General features: G+C 48.9%; 1 protein-coding gene across 4 annotated transcripts in view; it reads right to left on the reverse strand.

The window, feature by feature from the left end:
* The window catches only part of ZC3H4 (zinc finger CCCH-type containing 4), a 43,681-nt gene extending 28,711 nt beyond the window's left edge, over positions 1 to 14,970 (reverse strand). The window contains exons 1-2 of one of the 4 annotated variants that reach the window (XM_017500393.2): positions 14,522 to 14,658; positions 13,273 to 13,334 (exon numbers count right to left, since the gene is read on the reverse strand). In XM_017500393.2, the coding sequence (XP_017355882.1) occupies positions 13,273 to 13,310 (38 nt within the window). In that variant the 5' untranslated portion in view covers positions 13,311 to 13,334; positions 14,522 to 14,658. Of the gene's footprint in view, positions 1 to 13,017; positions 13,231 to 13,272; positions 13,335 to 14,521; positions 14,659 to 14,794 lie in introns of those variants that run through there. The other 3 variants (XM_017500392.2, XM_017500395.2, XM_017500394.2) reach the window with 3 other exon arrangements.
* Positions 14,971 to 15,911: the final 941 nt, after the last annotated feature.

A 15,911-nucleotide genomic window follows, 5' to 3' on the forward strand; every position in this document is an offset into this window, starting at 1 on the left:
AAAAAAAAAAAAAAAAAAAAAGAGAGAGAAACGCAGGGAGAGACAGATAGACCGACTAAGCGGGAGAAGTCCCAGGACAGACTGGAGGTGTACAGGCTGGGGTTCCACGAAGAAAAGCTAAGAGCAACAACACTCTCAACACTTAAGCCTAGAAGGGATAAAGCTGAGAGGGATACAATCAGCACCCAGGCCACTAATATTTTAAATGCCATATCTACGCCAGGTTGACTATCTCCTTTTCTGTACTGTCCTCATAGGAAAAAGACACAAGTGACAAGAAACTTGGTCCATAAGGCAGGTGCATGATCTTCAGAACTGGGTCGGCTAAGCCGGAGCAGATGGCAGCCTCAGCACGCCCTCTCCTCTAAGTCCTACGCAACGGCACAGCAGGTGACAGTCTTGCCCAGGATCAGCTAAAGACTTCTTCCTAGTCCCAATACCACCTGCTGTCTTAGATGAAGGTACAGGCTACCCTACATCTAAACACCTGGGTGCAGAGCATAAAAGACCATCCAAGGAACTCCAAGAGCCTTAACCATCATCCAGAATGATTCTAGAAAGGACTCACTTTGTAAATGGGAGCTAAAAAGAAAATGAATAATAAGGGACTCACCAAGGTACAGAAGTATAGCATTCAAATCCGCCCTACAAAGACCTGAGCCAAAGAGGGATTCTGCAAATTATCAATATTAACAGCTCCAGACATATCTGGGCTGAAAAAGAATCAACCACACAACTTTCCACAAAACAGGCTGTGACTACTTGAAATTTTGTTTCTCTAGAGTTTAGAGGCAGAGAAATAGAGGATTTTTTGTTGTTAAATTGCTACAGGTTGATGAAGGGGCACTAAGATGGCGACAATGAACAGATCGCTACACTCTCAGTGCCATCTGGCCATGTCATGCCCTCAAGCCCCTCCGAGCCCTAGGCTAATCTCTGCCAATGGTCACCTTAGGGGGTGCCCCCTCACGACACTCAAGGTGCCCTCCCAGCTAAACGTCCTGCGTGAATACGAGGTCTTAACTATATTCCTCAGACTCTGTTCAACAGAAATCAATAAGGAAGGAAATCAAGCCAACTGGGAATCCTGTGGGCCACCGGCGCGACGGCACAAAGGCAATCTCCACAAAACAGCAACCAGGTTTCAGCGGTGCCACTTAACAAACGCCGGCAAAATCCGTGTCAGAGTGGGATTAAATACCGAGGGAACACGCTTAATAGACCACGACATAATCCCCCAAGAAACGTTGGGGAAGCCCCACTGCGCTAATCTTTTCAATCTAGACGTGCCAAACTCTCTTGAGACAAGCAAGCAGGAGAAAAGCCTGCCGCGGAGGCCCGTGCAGGGATGCTCTATTCCCAGAGCCTGGATTGGCAATGCCTGGCTTGACTGCACTCGATCTGCTGCCAGGGCCCTTGGGGACAGGAAAGCAACCACCCTGAGAGATGACTTGGAACTGGCCCCCAGGAGGAAATGGGAAGAGGCCACGCCTCGCCTCCTGGAAAAAGCTGCAGGGCGTTTTAGTTTCCATTTTTCAGAGCCGGCTGCTCCTCCCGCTGGGTCAAAGAACAGGTCTGGACGCCTACTTTAAGGAACAGGCTGACTCTATAGGGTCCACAAGCATGCTGCGTTCAGCACACACCATGGGCTTGGCAAAAACAGTGCTTAGCAAAGATACTTCACGTCTAAACTGGCGTGGGGGCTCATGCCTGTAATCCCAGCACTTCAGGAGGCCAAAGCAGGCAGATCACTTGAGGTCAGGAGTTCGAGACCAACCTGGCCAACATGGCAAAACACTGTCCCTACCAGTAATACAAAAATTAGCTGGGCTCGATGGTGGGCACCTGTAATTCCAGCTAATCAGGAGGCTGAAGTACAAGAACTTGAACGTGGGAGGCGGAGATTCCAGTGACCTGAGATCATGCTATTGCACTCCAGCCTGGGAGACAGAGTGAAACTGTGTCTTTAAAAAACAAAGAAAATATAATCCCAGCACTTTGGGAGGCCAAGGCAGGCGAATCACCTGAGGTCAGGTGTTCAAGACTAGCCTTGCCAACATGGCAAAACCCCATCTCTACTAAAAATACAAAAATTAGCTGGGCGTGGTGGCACGTGCCTGTAATCCCAGCTACTCAGGAGGCTGAGGCAGGAGAATCGTTTGAACCTGGGAGGCAGAGGTTGCAGTGAGCCAAGATCTCGCCATTGCACTCCAGCCTGGGTGACAGAGTGAGACTCCGTCTCAAAAAAAAAAAAAAATACAAAGTAGATATTTCACATTGCCTCACCCAGCAGCCTACAGATCAGGTCTGGGCATCATGCTTCTTTCAGCAGACCAAGTAACACAACTAGCTCCACCTCTTCTCTCGAGTATGCTTGGTCTGTAACCCAAGCCTTGCTTTTCTGATCTATTGAATGGGATAACAACAGCACCTATCTCAAGGGCTGTGAAGATTAAGAGATAATAGGGATAAAGCCCTTGACACATGAAGGACTGGCACAAGGAAGGAGCAGCTGTTGGTTGAACCAGTTAGCATGAGGGCACCTCTCCATGGAAAACCCTAACTAGCTGGAACGCTAGCTGGGAAGCGTGTTCTCTGTAAGAAAGCTACAGCCAGCTCTCCCTGACGGGCACTGCTGACTGGGCCAACAAGTTCTTGTTTTACTTGGTGCCAACCACGCATGCAGTATGTTTTCCCAACCCAGTTTTGTCCTGCTGACAAAACTGACAAAAGCGACATCTCCCCTTCCTCAGCTCTAATCTAGGCAGTACCAGAAGCCACCAAGTGGCTATCAAGATAAAAAGGCTTAGGGAGAGCTGAGCCCTGGGGAAAAAACAAAGGCCTCTTACAGAAATGAAGCTTGGCAATATGGCAGCTCTCTAGACAAGAGGGTTGGACGAAAGCTGAAAGGGGCCTGGGGTTTGTGGATCCATCTGGTTTACAAGGGGTTAAAAAAAAGCAAAGTACAACAAAAAAGATGGAAATTCATGGGAACAGCGGCTGTTACCTTAAGATCATGAGAGCCCTGGATAAGAGGCGGCTAGGTTAATGTGAAGGTCAGGGTTATGATCATTAACTGCCCAGACTCTCAACAAATTGCCTGGGTAGGCTCTGAATGACCCATTAACTAGGGACAAAATTACGAAAATTACAAGGAGGGGCCGCCTCTTCAAATGTTTAACAACCGGCCTAACTGCAGAAGTCCAGGATCCCCAAGTCCGATTCTGCGGGACAGTCGTTTACTAGAAGTGAAGGCGCAGGGCCTTTGCTTTAGAAATTCAGCTCAGTGCTCATGCCTAAGAAAGGCCCCCGAGACCTTCCCTTGGTTAGGATGGAGTGAAGCAGCCACAGGGGAAACCTCACTGAGGGATTTTCAGAGCCAGGAAATTCTTGAAATAAACCTCTGGGTCTCGCACATGCTTTTCAGTGTCGTTACTATCTAGGTTCATCAACTAGAAATCAAGAACAACTGCGCTCTGTGTCTCCTTTTCCTCAACATTCTCAGATGTCATCATAGCATGCTCTGTGACATCATGCCATTTCCATGGTAACGTGCCCACACCAAGGCAACCATCCAAGTGGGAGGCACAAAACTGGCGAAGAGAAGTCCAGCCATGAGCACCTGTACCCTGTTCCCACACCTCTCACTTCAATGTAAGACAGTCTACCCACTGCTGGCATCCAGATACGAACACACCTACTGGCGGATGTGACTGTAGGAGAAATTGGAGCCAACTGAACCCAGACCGGGTATTTGAGATGTTAATTGTTAATTTTGTTAGGAATGAGTTTCATAGTAAGGTTTTTTGTTTTGTTTAGAGACAGAGTCTTTACTCCGTCACCAAGGCTGGAGTGCAGTGATGTGATTTCAGCTCACTGCAACCTCGACCTCCTGGGTTCAAGTGATTCTCATTCATCAGCCTCCCGAGTAGCTGGGATTACAGGCACCTGCCACCACACCCAGCTAAATTTTGTATTCTTTGTAGAAACAGGATTTCACCATGTTGGTCAGGCTGGTCTCCAACTCCTGAGCTCAGGTGCTCCACCTGCCTTGGCCTCCCAAAGTGCTGGGACGGCAGGCGTGAGCCACCGCGCCCGGCCTATAGTGAGGTTTTAAAAAATCCTCGAGTTAGAGATTCGTACTGAAGAATCTACAGGTGTAGGGCAGGCACAGTGGCTCATGCCTATAATCCCAGCACGTTGGGAGGCCAAGGCAGACGGATCACTAGAACCCAGGAGTTTGAGAATAGCCTGGGCAAGATGGGGAAGCCCCTTCTCTACAAAAAATATAACAATTCGCCTGGCGGCACACGCCTATACCCCCAACTACTCAGGCAGCTAAGGTGAGAGGGCCTACTGTGGCAGGGGGGGAGGCTGCAGTGAGCTACGACTGCACAGCTGCACTCCAGCCTCGGCACCACAGTGAGACCCTGTCAGGTTGCGTGAGCCCAGGAGTTAGAGACCAGCCTGAGCAACACAGTGAGACCCCGTCTCTACAAATAATTTAGAGTCAGGGTCTCTCTATGTTGCCCAGGCTGGTCTTGAACTCCTGGACTAAAGCGATCCTCCTGCCTTGGCCTCCCAAAGTTCTGGGATTAGAGGCATTAGCCATTGCACCCAACTTCTACAAATAATTTTCAAAAAAAAAGTTTTTTATATAATAGAAAGAAAGAAAAAAGTTCCAACTGGGACAACTCAGCAACATGAGGAGAGGCTGCAAGGTCCCCAAGCAGTTATTTAATAATTTCCCAGCAGAGAGCTGGAATCCGGGCTTGGAGGCCTTCACAAACTCCTCACCAAGGCCTACACTGAGGCTCAGAAACAGGAAGGAATTTGAGCATGGGGTCACAGCAGGAAGAAGCAGAACTAGAAACTAAGTCCACTACTTTCTGATGCAAAGACCAGCTCTTAACCACTACCCTTATGACAACTACAAATTATGTCAGTCGAAAAGATGAATTTGCTAAACAAGTCAACTGACAAAACAACACCCACCCTGAAATTTATAATCGAGTAGGGAAAAATAAGATATACATACGTGAAACAGACTTCACGAATCAGTATTCCAAGAAAAGCCAGAATGAGGTGCCAAGACTGGTAAATTCCTTAAACACTCTGCGCCCCAGTTTCCTCAACTGTGCAGCAGAGGCAACCACGGAGTCCCCCGGGATGGTGTCATGGGAGAATCCCATGAGGCCATGTAACGCAAGCACTTAGCAGGAATCTCACCCAGAATAAATGCTTAGGAGTAAAACCTACCCAAACGCAGAGACACAAGGCCAACACAGTCCTTCCAATATCAAATGAAGGGAATGGTAGCATTTCAAAAATCTGACCAAAGACATCCGGATAGAGCATAAGAGGCTCATGGAAAGACTGAAGGAATTCTGGCAAAAAAAAAAAAAAAAAAAATAGTACTCATCCCAACACAAAGAGAAAGAAATACAAATCCCAGGAAGTGAAATTCCAAAGTCCCCTAACATGAAAGGAATGCCTTCACCCCCAAGTGTGTAGCGTCCACTCTGGGGTTTGTCCAAGCACGCAAACCTCTTAGGCAGAACATTTCTGTAGAGTTTCAAACAGGCTGACCATGAAAAAACTCAGCTGGCTAGAGAAAGCTTGTGGAGACAAAGATGCCATTTTCCTTGCCTGAGTAGCTATTCTTCCACTCCTACGAGCTCTGAATATTTGCATTCTTGAGCAAAGGTATCTATCCCTCAGTTCCAAGTTACTCCTGGCAGATGAACCTCTGGAATTTGCTTCTCAGCAATGAAGAGTTTTCTAACCACCTTCTGATGCCAACTAAGCTTCAGATGGCTTAAAGCTGCAAAGATCATGATTTTCATCTAAGGAGGACCGATTTCTATTACTCCAGAGGAGAAAACCTCATCACTTATGAACTAAGACTTCTCCTTATTTATAATTTTTAATTTTTATTTCCTTGATACAAGGTCTTGCTCTGTCACGCAGGCTGGAGTGCAGTGCTGCAATCATGGCTCACTGTAGCCTTGACGTCCTGGGCTCAAACAATCCTCCCAACTTAGCCTCCCAAGTAGATGGGACTACAAGCATGTGCCACCATGCCCAGCTAATTTCTGTATTTTTTTTGTAGAGATGGAGTTTCAGGCTGGGCGCAGTGGCTCATGCCTATAATCTCGGCACTTTGGGAGGACAAGGAAGGCAGATCACTTGAGATCAGGAACTCAAGACCAGACTGGCCAACACAGTAAAACCCCATCTCCACTAAAAATACAAAAATTAGCCCAGTGTGATGGCATGCACCTGTGGTCCCAGCTACTCAGGAGGCGGAGGCAGGAGAATCACTGGAACCCAGGAGGTGGAGGTTGCGGTGAGCAGAGATTGTGCCATTGCACTCCAGCCTGGCAACAGAGTAAGACTGTCCAAAAAAATAATAGTAACAATTTTTTATGAAGAACTGCAATTATCTGTATACAACCTATTCGTTAATTTCTAGTCACCTGTGAGTTCCTTAAGGGCAGACAAGAATTAGGTTTACAGTAACCCCAAGTTTCCAAGGGCCCAGAACAGGACCAGGTACAGAATGGGTGCATGCTCAGTGCCTATTCCACACGAAGTATCAATCTCAGCTCTCTTACCCTTTTGCTCAATTTCATCAACAGAAACAATAGCAAATTTCCAAGACACCTTTTTCAGCAACGTGTATCACTTAAAACTTGGACACAAACTCATTCAAGTGTTTATCAAGGGATTCCAAGTAAGCCTGAAAGTGATGGATGCACAGAATGAGAAGAGACAGGCCCTGCCTCGGATGCAGCCTGCCTGTGTGGCTCACGGGTTTCGGTTACCGTGACTGCTCTCATTCCCTGTGGAGTGGCAGGGCCTGCCTAGAATCCCAAGGAAACCTAAGCCCTGGTGTCTGTTAGGAAAATGAGGAGGGCAATAATCCAAGCCACCTGCAATGGACTTTTAGCCAAGTGACACTAGTGTCTGGGCCCAGCTCCCTCGGTGAGGCCATAGCAGGGATGTGATGGCCGTGATCCACTTCCACATGGGCCTCAAGAAGTCTCCAGTTACTTCTAATGAATGAAAATCCCTTGCATTCAAGGGTTCAAAAGCCTAGACTTGGGCCTCTACATTTACTGGAAGGAGTGGAACGCAGGGAGGATGGAGCCACAGTGGACTGAGGAGGGGGTCTCGAGGGCCAACTTTAAATGGAATACCTATATTCCCTCCACATTCCCTCCTATCACAAAAATAATGACAATGGTTGCTGTGCAGGCAGACAGTGCATACCATAGCGCATGGTGGCAACTTTCTACTCAACCCTGCTGCTGTAGCACAGAAGCAGCCACCGATGGTCTAAATGAATGAATATGGCTGTGTGCCAATAAACTTTACCTACTGGCCAGGCCCAGAGGCTCACGCCTATAATCCCAGCACTCTGGGAGGTCGAGGAGGGCGGATCAGTTGAGGTCAGGACTTTAAGACCTGCCTGGGGCTGGGCGCGGTGGCTCACGCCTGTAATCCCAGCACTTTGGGAGGCCGAGGCGGGTGGATCACAAGGTCAAGAGATCGAGACCATCCTGGTCAACATGGTGAAACCCCGTCTCTACTAAAAGTACAAAAAATCAGCTGGGCATGGTGGCGCGTGCCTGTAATCCCAGCTACTCAGGAGGCTGAGGCAGAGACTGCGGTGAGCTGAGATTGCACCATTGCACTCCAGCCTGGGTAACAAGAGCAAAACTCCGTCTCAAAAAAAAAAAAAAAAAAAGACCTGCCTGGCCAACATGGTAAAACCTCATCTCTACTAAAAATACAAAAATTAGCTGGGCATGGTGGCGCAAGCCTGTAATCCTGGCTACTTGGGAGCTTGAGGCAGGAGAATCAATCGCTTGAACCAGGAGGCGGAGGTTGCAGTGAGCTGAGATCCTACCACTGCATTCCAGCCTGGGTGACAGAGCAAGACTCTAGTCTTAAAACAAAACAAACAGAAACTTTGCCTACAGAAACAGGAAGGGGGGGCTGGCTTTGCCAACCCCTACCTAGCCTGCATGCAACAGCTTTCATACTTTTTGACATTGACCCACATCTGCTTCTTTGCATTTCTCCCAAACAAAACTTTTCAGAAGTCACATTTAAATGCATTCTACTTTTTCTCTCCTCTTCCATTACCTTGGTTTTCCAATGCAGGAGAAAAAAAATCAATAATGGGACTTCATATCCCACTACTGGCTATGCCCTGCAGTCTGAAAAATACCACACCAGATCCAGCACAGCATAATGGTATGTACAGAGATGAGGTCTGGGTACAAGCCGTCCGGGGGGTTCTAACTCTGCCTGCAGCACACACTTGCTTTGTGACCTGGGACAACTGACTTTGCCTCTCTGTCTCAGTTTCTCCTCGAAGGACAGAGGTAAAGGTTAAATGACCTAACACATGAGAAGCACTCAGACGGGCCCTGGCAGGTAATCACTGACCTTCAGGTCAACTGTGCACAAATGGCACTGACACCTGTTTGGAAATTTACAGACACTGACTTAGGAGATGAACTCGAGACTCATATCCAGTTTGTGTGACTCTCCCAACCATAGCTGTCTACCACCCATCTCACTCCACCATCTAACAGCAGGGGGCCACTCCCGGGTGGAGAGAACACAGCAGCACCCAGGCCAGACATGGTGGTTTATACGTGTAATCCCAGCGCTATGAGAGGCTGAGGTGGAAGGATCATTGAAGCCAAGAGTTCAAGGCTGCACTGAGCTATTAATACTACGATTGTGCCACTGCATTCCAGCCTGGGTGACAGAGCAAAACCCTGTCTCAATAAAAGAGAAAAAGCAAAAAAGCTTTTGGCTCTGGAGTTCACTCTGTCCTTTCTGGGACCACTGATAGGCATGACCGGGAACCTGAAGGGCCTGCCTGTGATCTAGTCACTGAGCCTAACCCTCAAATTAATTTTTAAGGCATCCGCTTTTTAAGTGGGTATTAGTGAGCTGCAGTAGCGGCAGCAACCCTTTATCATGGCCAGAAACTGTAGAAGGTAGGTCTGACACCCAGGAAGGGAATACGAGGCCTGGTAAAGGCAGTAACAACCCTTGCCCAACTCTAAATAAAGTCTTCAGGAGAGAAGCGTTCTTTAAACACTCAGCAAACTTTTCTGCTCTAAGAAAAGCCCAGGAGCAGCTTACTGAATGAACAAAACCTTAACCGACTTGGCCAGATCCCAAAGGAGTGAAGAATCCTAGAGCTGGATGAAACCTTGCTCATTCCTCTCTGGAGAGAGTAAAGGACTTGCCCTGGGAAACTGCCTAGTTCGCAGTGGTGAGACTCCAGATCCCCGGCTTCCCAGTTCTCAGAAGCCCTATCAAGACTGCAGCACTGACTCAGGTTCTAATTGCAAAAGATCAACGCAGGAGGTACAGTCAGCATAAGCTCCAGACAGTATGACCATTTGAACATCTATAAAAAGACACTGAGCAAGTACGAAATGTCTTAAGATGGCTTCCACTTGCTGTCAACCCCAGGGCTCCCTGTGATTAAATAAGCTGACCAGAACCCTAAGAGGTAAAAGATAAATGCACTTCCTTCAAAAATAGGTTATTCTTACTTCTCTTTACACACCGACTGTAAAAGTTCTGTTTTGAATTTTTCTCTAGTAGGGAAAGCAGGAAGATTCACTGAATGCTAGCATTGTGTGGGTGTCCCCAATTGCACCCATTTGACCACAAGGACCCTGACAAGTGGGCATTTTATACTTGATGCCTATTGCACACGGCCGGGAAGAGCCAGGCCTGAACAGTTTTATCTGGCTCCAAAGTCCACAGTCTTCCTTCACATCCTGTTGCCACCTCCGACATTCAAAAAGATGTCACCAATTGCCTGACAAACAGGGCCCTGAGTCACCTATTCACACAGATACAAAATGGCAAAAAAAAAAAAAAAAAAAAAAAAAAAAAAAAAAAAAAAAAAAGATACAAAAAAAAAAAAAAACCAACAAGAGAAAGATCCTTCTTCATGCAGACCAGTTTGGCCAGAAGCAGCAAACTATGCTCCAAGCAAATAATCCTAAATTCCATTAAGAAAAAAAGTAACAGGACACAACTAAACCCAGCACCAACCAAGAGGCCATATCTTCATTTTTGTCAACAACTACTAAGAGTCACCCCAAGGGGTGATGTGCCAGAAATCAATTTAAAAACTGCCCATCTCACCTCATTACATCACCAGCAAAATCACACAGTGTCTTCAAGACTGCATCTGCATTAGCCACTAAAAGCAAACGCCTTCCGCAGCAAAGACTAGGCCAAGACACTGAGAAAGGCAAACCCATGAAGTTTGGCTCCCCCTGAACAATCTCATTTTTACCTTAACTTATCCCCATGAACTTGACATGCCACCCAGACAAACTGGCAGCTTTTCCATCCTATTAGGTTTTAATGAAACTGGCTTCAAACCATGTATTCGGACAGGATCCCCTCCACCAATGAGGCTGTGCCTACAGTCCCTGATCTGCTGAATAAATACCAAATGCCAGAAATCTCAGGAGTCATCCTTTTTTTCTTAGCTATGCTGCCAAGGTACAGGTTAAGCACCCTGCTCAATTCAGCTACTTTGCTTGCTATTCGAATGCTGTCACTCAACCTCTCACGGATCGGAGAAACAGTTGCTCTGGCCTAGAAGTACTACTTTTTTTTTTGAGGGGGGGGTGCAAAATTAGATTCTCTAGAATCTGGTTTGACTTGATAGCTATCCTGGAGACTTGGAAATAGTTTCATAAGCAATTTTCACCATAGAGGTATTTATTGTAACTGGATCTGACCTCTTATGGAGAGATGTTTCTAGAGACCAGATAGCCATAAAAACATAACCAAAGGAAGTGAACGACCCTCAGACAGCCATTTCTTTCCCATCAGGGAAGAAGGTAAAAGATCTAAGAGCAAGAAGCAAAGGTGGAGGCATTGCTAAATAAATTACTAACCAGGCCCAATATGAAATTGCTCTACGTTCAACTGTATGTAAATGCAAGAGTCAAAACCATTCATCTTTAACTTGCCAGGCAGTGAACAGCCAGGTTCACAGGTACAAAACAATATTCTCTTGGGATCGGCCTTCCTGGCTCTGGAAAACCACAGCAGTGGCTTACTAAAATAGCTAGCTCTACTTAGAGAAAACTCTGGCTTATAAAGAAATCAAAACTTTAAACCTTCAGAGCAGAGCAAAATTGTACCTGGGGGAAGAGGACAGGCTGTGAATTACTCCTTTTGGGGAATCGCTTTTTCTTTTGAAGAGCAAATTTGAGGGGAATTAAAAAAATAAAGGGTTTTATGACCAGAACATCCATATTTCCATGGTCACAATGGACTGTTTCTACTAGGAGACTTTGAATTGCTTTCAAGTTAAATCTCTCACCCAGAGAAGACAAAAATGAGAAAGGCTATGCGTATAGTAAAATTCCTTAAATCAGGGATTCTGAGTGACACCCTTTTCCTTCTTTTTTGCAACATCCATTAATTTGATTTTTAACTAATACTGGTACATCAGTTTGGGAGCGGGGAGGCAGTACTGTGACATTTCAAAAACAAAGATTCCAAAATACAGTTTTTGACTTAATTACTGGGACCTCTCGGTCTTAATGGAAGAGATTCCTTTGAGAACAGAAAACAATAAACCCGTGTTGATATGCTGAGCTTTTTAAATGTTTGGGGAAATAGTTTCAAATTCATTGAATGATGGCTAAAAATTTCACTTACAAAAGAAACCTCATTTCCTTAACGCTTTTTAAAAAGTCAATTTAAATAAGCACTTAGTAGCCTTTGGAACTGGGTCCTCAGTCATCCAGTTTCTGTTCTCCGCTCCTGGAGAAGGCATTTTACAAAGGATGGGAAACTTCAAGTAAGTGCAATTCATTTTGGGCTGACCCAGTGCCCTGGATCAAGTGTTTTTTCGGTTCGTGCTTCAGACATTTTTTGCAGGATATCGTAGAGTTTGGAGATTTCTTCCTCCCATAACTGATTTTACATCATCATTAGGATAACCACTCCACAGCAGTTGTGAACAAATTAAGAGGAAGAAAACAAGTGGCCTACTGAATTGCAGTTTCCTCATCTACATGTGTGGGACCTTTTTTCCTTGTAAGAAGGGAAAAAAGGAAACGGGTCTTTTGGAGAGGGCCAGGGTTCTCTCTCAAAGTATGCCAGGGATCAAAAGTGGGAAAGAGGGAAAATGCAACTTCAACGTGTTTTGTCTTTTAACGGAACTTATGCTTGTAAAACACATCGGAAGTACGGTGTTTGGTTCTGCAAGTCATTTCTGTTGCTGTTTTTTTCCTTGTTAACGTGTAGGACAAGGGTACTGGGGGCTGGAGGAGGTGTTCCCTCCAACATGACTGGGCGTGTAACACGTTTGCATCAACTTTTCACAGACATGTGCTTTCGAACAAAGGAGCAGTGGAGACAGGCAGAGAAGGGGGCTTGACAGAGTTTACAGATTTTGTGCTTCAACAGTACTTTACAAATGACTTGCTCAATTTTAAGGTCCATCACAAGAGACATTGGAGTAAAATGAGAAAATTGGAGCTACTTGAACCAATCTTTTTTTTGGGGGGGGGGCAGAGGGAAACCATTAACTTGAATACATGTATCATAAATCAAATTCAGTAAGCTTGTCTCCTACAAATGGACTTGAAGTATCCACTTTCTTCAAAGATGAAGGCTGGAGACAAAGCAATGGATTGAAATGGAAAGAGGGACGCCAGAGTCTGAAAACATACGGGCCTTTTACATCGGTTTTTGTCATGTTACAGTAACACACTTTTTTTTTTTTTTTTTTTGAGAAAACTGTGTACGTCAAATTTAAAACATTAAACACTGAAAGGATGTGCAAGTCTAAAAGGGCTCAACAGGGTTAGAATCCTGATTCGAACACATCAATTCACTCTCAAGCATCACTTCGGTCTAAAGGCGAGGAGGAAGGCAGGCAGGAAAGGGAGAAAAAGAGGGAGATCATTGAATTACTCAATAAAAGAGGCTACTTACCATCCCAACCCATTGTAAGACATACACTTCTGACATAAGAGAACTCCTTAGAGGTCGAATAAAGCGTGTAAGCACCTTTGAGTAATGCACCTGGCCCCGGAGAGGGGGCCGGAAGCCCAACATGGGCTTAGCGAACAGACCTTTGCTAATCTGTTTATTTCCTTGAACTGGAGTCGGGCTGCGATGGGCTGCGATTCCCAGGACGATACATTTAATTAGAACAAAACAGAAAAAAAAAATGTTGTAAAAGCTCACCAAACTGCTGCACTTGTGTCTCTGAATGTGGGTGGCATTTCTTTTAAAAGGCAAAGTATGGTCTGTGAAGGAGAAAGGGGAAAGGGGAGGTGGGAGTGGGGAGACGGGGCCGTGGAGTCTGGCAGGGAAAGCCCTGGCTGAAAACCCCGGCCAAGGGAGGTTCCTGAGGGGCTCCCCAGCCAGGGCTGCGACGGGGTAGCCATCTGTCCAGCACGTTCTCTTCCCCTCTCCACCCCCACTCCTTCCAAGGCTCGCTTTCCTGCCGACTGAAACCCACCGTCCGTGTCCAAACCTACTCTCCAGCCGCCTCTTCTCCTGCCCCACCAGGAAACAGAGGGCGAACCCTGCACCCCGACTCCTTCTGCTCGAGCAGGGGAAGGAAACGGGGCCCCAACCTCGCCCTGAAACGCGCCGAGCTGTCCCCATTATCACCCGCCAGCCAGAGAAGGGCGGGAGGGGAGCCGCGTTTCGCACTTAGGGAAGGGGGCGCTTCCTTTCACCCCTGCCAAAGCACAAGGAAATCGCCTTTTCTCTTCCGGAAGAGATGGTGCCCCATTTTACCCCGAAAGAGGGGGGAACCACAGGAGAAAGCGCGGGACCAACTTCCTCTCCCCTACAAGGCAGGAAAACTAAACATCCCCCACATACACAAAAAACAAGGCTGAGAACCCTCCCTCACGTCACCTACCTACGAAAAGCGAGAGGACCCCTGCCCTTTAGCAAAAACATAGGGAAGAGTCTTCTCTCAAAAAACAGGCAGGGGTTTTCATCAAAAGGGCTGGAGATGCATCTCTCCCCCTCCCCAATTCTGCCTTCTAGGGAATAGCTAGAAAACACCTCCCGCCAAAAATTAAAAGTGCCATACCCACCCAAAAGACCCCCCATTAGAGGGATGGAGAAAGGACCTGAACGAACCCCCACTTTCTGCCTCCTAAAAAAGCTAAGGTACCTATCATCCAAGTAGGGCAGGGTGTGCCTCCCCCAGGAGAAAGGATACTGCCGGGGGCTGGGAGACCCCCAACCCCAAACCCCTAAGAGCGGGGCTGTTGCTGGAGATCCCCCTAAAAAGGGTCCGGAGCCCCTCCCCCATCCCCTTCCCCGAAGCCAGGCGACGGGCAGGCGGGCCCGTGGCTGCCAGCTCCGGCGCAAGGGCAGCCAGGACCCCCGTGGGCCTCCGCAACACCCCCCCTGGCGCCCCCTCCCCAGGGCGGGCGGGCGGGCGCGGGGGGTCCGAGGGGCGCCTCCTCACCTTCCCCTCAGCATGGCGCCCAAAAAAGACAGAGCGAGAGCGAGGGAGAGCGGGCGAGCGCCGCGAGGGGGGGGAAACGCATGAGGCCGGGAGAGAAAGCAAGCGAGAAAGAGCGAGCGAGCGAGCGATCGAGAGACACCCACCGACCCCGCCCTTCCTCCTCCTCCTCCTCCTCCTCCTCCGCGGCCCGGCCCAACATGGCGGTCGCCCCCCTTCCTCCTCCTCCTCTTCCTCCCCCCGGGGACGCAGCCCCGGCCCGGCCGGGGGCCTGACCTGTCGTCAGGGAGCGGGAGGCGGTGGTGGAGGAGGTGCGGGGTGGCCGGGCGGGCGTCGGGGGAACACGGAGGAGGCGAAGGCGTTGATGGCGGCGGCGGCGATGGCGGCGGCGGCGACTCTGATGGCGGCGGCGGGGGGGTCCCGGGCGCGGCCTCCATAGTTCCTTTGGGGGGGAGGGGATGTTAATGCGCGAAAAAGGACTGCTTGGGCGTGGCGGGAGGGGCACACTTCTCGGAGGGCTCCTGATGGGAATGGGGTATATATTTTTTCGGTTTCGAAATCACCTCTGCGCCGACCTCCGCGTAGGCCGCTCGGCCTAGGCCTCGGCGGACCGCTTGCCGCCTGCTTTCTCCGCAGCCCACCTTTGCGGTCACTCGCTCACTGGCGCGGGGCCCTCATCGGGGCGAGAGCCCCCCCCCACGCACCCCCGCGGGCCCGGGGGCGGGAGACCCGGGAGACACGGACACTGGTGGGTGGTTGGGTGTAATTAGCGCGGGCCGCGCGCGATGGAGCAAGCGAAGGGTAGGGGGAGAAGAGCGAGCGAGCGAGCGAGGAGGGTGGGGAGGGTTAAAAAAAAAAAAAAAAAAAAGGATTTGAGGGAGAGAGGAGACGGGCCGACTGTCTCCCTGTCTGCTGCCCCGGGTGCCCCGGCTGCCCGGCCCCCGCCGCAATCAGGAATTGACACAAAATGGCGACTCGGCCCGGACCAGCCGAGAGGCTGAGGCGGGAGGAAGGGTGAGGTGGGAGGGGGAACTAGGAGGCGGAGGCGGAGGCCGTATCACGTGCAGGAGAGGGGTAGAGACCGCTTGCCCGAAGACTGGCGGAAAGAGCCGAAGGCAAAGGGCGAGGCCGAGGGGAGGCGGAAAGAGCCGAAAGAAGCTGAGCGAGCGACATGGGGCGGTGGGGGAGAGCCGGAAAGAGCCGAAGGTGCTGATAGGGGTGGGGCTAGAGAGAGCAAGAGAAACCTAGGGCAGCCAGAAATAGCCTAAGCCGATCGGGACCGGGGAAGGAGGAGAAACTGTGATGGTCCGGAAAGAGCCGAAGGCGGTGTCCTGGTGGGTGGCAGGAGGTGGAAGCAGTCAGGATAATGCGATTAAGCGAATTAGCTTAACTG

The sequence above is a fragment of the Cebus imitator genome, unplaced genomic scaffold (genome assembly GCF_001604975.1).
Source record: "Cebus imitator isolate Cc_AM_T3 unplaced genomic scaffold, Cebus_imitator-1.0 Scaffold266, whole genome shotgun sequence".
NCBI lineage: Eukaryota > Metazoa > Chordata > Mammalia > Primates > Cebidae > Cebus > Cebus imitator.